General features: G+C 31.7%; 1 protein-coding gene across 1 annotated transcript in view; it reads left to right on the forward strand.

The window, feature by feature from the left end:
• The first annotated feature begins 645 nt into the window (after nt 1–645).
• LRRIQ3 (leucine-rich repeats and IQ motif containing 3) overlaps nt 646–5,560 on the forward strand; it is a 77,382-nt gene continuing 72,467 nt past the window's right edge. The window contains exons 1-2 of the mRNA XM_006775914.2: nt 646–894; nt 2,895–3,218. Coding sequence (XP_006775977.1) covers nt 646–894; nt 2,895–3,218 — 573 coding nt within the window. The remainder of the gene's footprint in view (nt 895–2,894; nt 3,219–5,560) is intronic.

Below are 5,560 nucleotides of genomic sequence, written 5' to 3' on the forward strand. Positions count from 1 at the left end.
TAATGCAACTTAATTTTATTTAGCCCCTCCCACAAAAAATATCACTTTCCTGAGCTAGGAGTTCATAATTCAAATAATTTCTTTATTGAAAATATCTTTTAACAAAAACTATTATACAGGGTCAGCTAAGGTATAGTTTCCATTGTTTGTTTAGTTGTCTTGCCAACAGTTGATGTTTTCATATCAACTATTTTTACTGAATTTCATTTTCTCTAAGTACTTTAGAAAGTTTTTCATTCTCTTACTGCTTAATTTATTGTTGAGGACAAAAATACAGTTTTGAGTTGTAGTTATATAAATGTTAGACATTCAAGATGCTTTAAGATAGATTTTATGGGAATTAGATTTTTTTTACAAAAATTATCTTAGTTTCTACCCATTTTTATCACTATTAGCAAATGTTTTTTATTTTCATACTAGAGGCCCAATGCATGAAATTTGTACAAGGGCCTTGGCCCTGGCCCCTGCCCACCACCACCGCAGTCTGGGGCCTCTGCCACCTTTACCTCGCCCCCACCCCCACCCCTGCGGCTTTGTCTGGAAGGATGTATGGTCTAATTAGCATATTGCATTTTTATTATTATAAATGGATTTGTTTGAAAGTAGAAAAAAACATTTTAAAAGAAATTTATCATTTTTTTCTAGATGTTTCATGCAACTGTCACAAAAGAGCTAATCAGTCATAAAGAATGGAGTCACTATAATGAAAACATAATAGAAGATCAGAAAGATTTTGTTTTTGTGAAGTACACTGGTCTTCATTTAAAATCTATGGAAAATTTGCAATCTTGTATCTCTCTTAAAATATGCATCTTCTCAAACAATTTTATTACCAATATTAGTCCAATTGGAAATTGTATAAAATTAGTCAAACTTGATCTTCATGGGAATCAGGTAAGCAATAGCCATTGCAGATACTTTCAGATATGTGAAATTATATTTAATAAGCATTATGGATCCAGATAGTATTTTATATAAAACATAAAAATAACTAAAAATATGAAATGTAGAAATGTAAAATTTCAAATATAAGCAAAAATTTTAATTTAAAAGCATATAAAATAAACTGTGATTTAGTTTACTTTACTTCTTAAAAACATAGTCTGGATTGGGAATACTTCTTGCTCCTTAATTATTTTTTTAAATGACATCTAACTGATGTGTAACATTATATTAATTTCAGTTTACAAAATAGTGATTCAATATTTGTAAATATTGTGAAATGATCACCACAATATTCTATTTAATGTTCATCACCACTTGGTTACAAATCCGATTTGCAAATATTTTCTTCCATTCGGTTAATTGCCATTTCATTTTAGTGATAGTATCCTTTGTGATGCAGAAGTTTTTCATTTTTATTTAGTCTCGTTTGTTTATTTTTGCTTTTGTTGCCTTTTGTCATTGTTTCAGATTTAAAAACAAAACAAAAAAAACAAAAAAAATCACTAACGTGACTAAAACACCGTCTGTGTTTTCTGCTATGATTTTTATGGTTCCAGGTTTTACCTTCAAGTCTTTAATCCATTTCAGTTAATTTTTGATTATGGTATAAGATGGTGGTCCAGTTTTATTCTTTGCCATGTGTCTATCCAGTTTTCCCAGCATCATTTATTGAAGAAACTGTTCTTTCCTGATCATTGTATTTTCTTGACTCTTTGTTGCAAGTCAGTTGACTATATATGTGTGCATTTATTTGTGAGCTCTTTCTTCTGTTCCATTGAACTGTGTGCCTGTTTTTATGTCAATACCATACTGTTTGATTACTAATCCTTTTTTATGTAGTTTGAAATCAGGGAATCTGTTGTCTCCAGCTTTGTTCTTCTTGTCTATTTAGGTTCCATTCAAATTTTAGGATTGCTTGTTTTATTTCTGTGAACAATGCCATTGACATTTTTGAAAGGGATTGCATGGGATCTGTAGAATGCTTTGGGTATTCTTAATAATATTCTCCCAATCCTTGGACATAAAATATATTTTTATTTATGTGTGTCTTCAATATTTTTCTAATGTCATATAGGTTTCAGTGTACATAGGTATTTTACCTTTTTGGTTAAAATATTCCTAGGTATTTTGTGGTGCAATCATAGATGGAATTTTCTTAATTCCTCTTTCAGATAGTTTGTCATTAGTGTATGAAAATACAAGAAACATATATTTTTTGGAATTTTTTTATTTTTATTGAATTTATTGGGGTGACACTGTTTGATAAAATTATACAGGTTTCAGGTGCACAGTTCTACCACACTGTATTATGTATACTGTATTGTGTGTTCACCACCCCAGTTAAGTCCCTTTCCATCATCATTTATCTCCCCTATATACTCCTCCACCTTTCCCCCTTCTCCAGGTAATCACCACACTATTTGTCCCTCTCTATGAGTTTCTTTTTTTTTCTTCTCTCAATCCCTCCCCACCAACCCCAGCAGCTCTCAGCATGCTACTTATCTGTGAGTTTCTCTCTATCATAAGTGGATGTAGAATTTGTCAAAAGCTTTTTTCCTGCCTCTTTGGAAAGGTTGATATAATTTTTATATTTAATTAGTATGATGTTGTCACATTGTTTGATTTGACTTTTCAATTCTTTTTGTAAAGAAAGTATTTTAGAGAGGTTTAAAGAGTCAACCTGTTACAAAGGCATTTTTACTGGATGAAGTATGTATGTTTATTAATTCAATTGTATTAATAACGATAGTTATTTAACTGCATCATATTATATTTGTATACTAGTCATCATTTGGATAATTAGAAGTTCTGTTTTTGTTTACTAATGAGAAAGTTTCCGTTTGGGAAAATATTGAATTTTAGAGTATGTTTAATGTATTTCATTTTCTAAGCAATTGATATAAATTTTATATATGTATTTAAAAGCACTATTATTAATAATATTTCAGATAAAGAGTCTACCAGATGTCAGATTTTGGAGTAGATTAAAAAGCCTAAAACTTCTCTATCTTCATGACAATGGGTTTGCAAAGTTAAAGAATGTATGCACGTTATCTGCATGTCCAAGCCTCATTGCCCTCACTTTGTTTGATTGTCCAGTAAGCCTTAAAAAAGGATATAGACATGTTCTTGTCAACACTATATTGCCTCTCAAAGCATTGGATCATCATGTTATTTCTGATGAAGAAATAATTCAGAACTTTCATCTTCCTGAAAGATTCAAAACATATAACCATCGGCTTTTCTTTAATTTCTGCCCTCCTTTGAAAAAGGTAAATGGTTTCTTTAGGGTTTGTTTTAAATAAATTTATAGAAATGAAATTTTAGCTTCTAAGCTTCATATCTAAATTATATAAAACTAATATTTTGCAACATTTATGTAAGATATCATATACTAATGATACATTAGTAATGTGTTATATGTGAATTTGTTAAAAAGCTTATGTGTTTACTGCATAAAAATTGTTGAGCAGAAAAATACCAAATTGTAGAGAAACAAATATAATGTCTCCATTATATTTTAATAGCTTTAAGGATCTATAGCTTACGTACCCTAAAATTCCCTTATTTTACGTATGTGATTCAATGATTTTAATAAATTAACAGTGTTATATAACCATCTCCAAAATTCAATGTTGGAAATTTTTTACCATTCTAAAAATTTCTTTCCCATTTGCAGGTAATCCCTACTTCAACACCCAGCCCTAGGTAACACTGATTGTTTTCTGTCTCCATAAATTTCCTTTTCTAAGCATTTAATGGAGAGGAATTGAAACATGGGGTTCGGGGTGCAGATTTCTTTTTGTGAGCCCTGGTCCAACGAAGTTTGAAGAATAAACTTGTGGACTAAAGGCTTCTTTAATAAAAATGTAGTTTATTGGAAGCAGATACAAACTCCACCTGAGAGCAGGGGCCCTCAAATGGGGAAAGCCTTCTCTTTCTCTCTCTCTCAAAAATCTAAATCCAAAAGCCTATCATCTGAAATCTGTCCTGTGTTCCTTTGTCTGCGATTTACATATGCTGTAGTTCTGTACCTTCCTTAATTTAGGACCCCCTTGCTTTCCTCATTGCTCACTCTGCTACCTAGTATCAGTTTCAAAGCTCAAAGCCCACATCCCAGGTGGTGTCCCTATCTTCCTCTCTCCTTTATCTTGCAACATTCCTCTGTCCTCTATTAGATAAGCATTTTGGCATCTCCAAGCCCTCATCTATGCATTCCTCTCCCATGGACCCTCTCTTATCTCCTAAGACTCACTGTCCTGGCTCTAAATTTCTTTCAGAATCATACAATAAGTAGTTGTTTACATCTGCCATCTTTCACTTAATGTGATGGGTTTGAGGCTCATTAATGTAACATGAATCAGTAGTTTGTTCCTTTTGATTGCTGAGTAATATTTTATTATACGAATATAGTATATTTTCTTCGTACATTCATCAGTTGATGGGCATCTGGATTATTTCCAGTTTTTGCTATTATGAATAATGCTGCTATGAACACCTACATACATGTCTCTATTTAGACATAAGGTTTCATTTTTCTTGGGTAGATTCTTAGGAGTGCAACTGTGGGATTGTATAGTAATTTTATGTTTAACTTATTCAGAAACTGAATTTGCTTTCTCAAAACCAGAAACCACCAATCCATGAGGGATCTAGTTTCTTTATGTCTTTGTAAACTCTTAGTATTTTCTGTCTTTTCTATTACATTCTTTTTTTGTTTTTTTGGAGTCATATATGAGCATTTATTCTAATACTGCCGGCAGTATGGGAGAACAGCAGGTCATCCACTAAAATCTGCTCTCACATTCTTTTTCTTTAATTTACTTTTTAAAAAAAATTACCTTTATACACTATAGATATTCTACTAGGTGTGAAGTGATATTTCATTTGTGGCTTTAATTTTTATTTCCCTGTGAGTAATGATGATAAGCATGTTTTCATCTGCTTATAACTACTCATATATCTTCTTTTGTGAAATGTCTATAGAGATTTATTTTGCCCATTTTTAAAGTGGGCTGTTCGCCAGTGTAGATATCTGGGTATAAGTTCTTTATCAGATATATGTATCACAAATATTTTCTGCCATTCCATAGCTTGTCTTTTATTTTTCTTAATGGTCTCTTTTGAAGCAGAAAGGTTTGAGGTTTATGAGGTTCTATTTTATGAATAATTTTTTTTATGTATCATACTTTTGGTGTTGTATTTAAGAACTCTGCCTAATTCCAGGTTTTAAAATGTTTCCTTTACATTTTATTCTAGAAGTTTAATAATTTTAGTTATGAAATTTATTTTTTATTAATTTTTTAGAGAGAGGAAAACAGAGGGGAGAGAGAGAGAGAGAGAGAGAGAGAGAGAGAGATACATCCATCTGTGGCCTCTCGCCTGTCAGATGCATAAGCCCCAACCTGGGATGGAATCCACAACCTAGGTATGGGGCCTGACGAGGAATCAAACCTTACACCGTTAGTGTACCAGATGATGCTCCAAACAACTGAGCCACACTAGGCAGGGCTAGTTAAGAAATTTAGATCTATGTTTTATCTTGAATGAATTTTATTCATGTTATGAAGTAAGGGTTTAAGTTTATAATTGCATGTTGATATTCTATTATACC

This window comes from Myotis davidii, unplaced genomic scaffold, assembly GCF_000327345.1.
Source record: "Myotis davidii unplaced genomic scaffold, ASM32734v1 scaffold128, whole genome shotgun sequence".
Classification (NCBI taxonomy): domain Eukaryota; kingdom Metazoa; phylum Chordata; class Mammalia; order Chiroptera; family Vespertilionidae; genus Myotis; species Myotis davidii.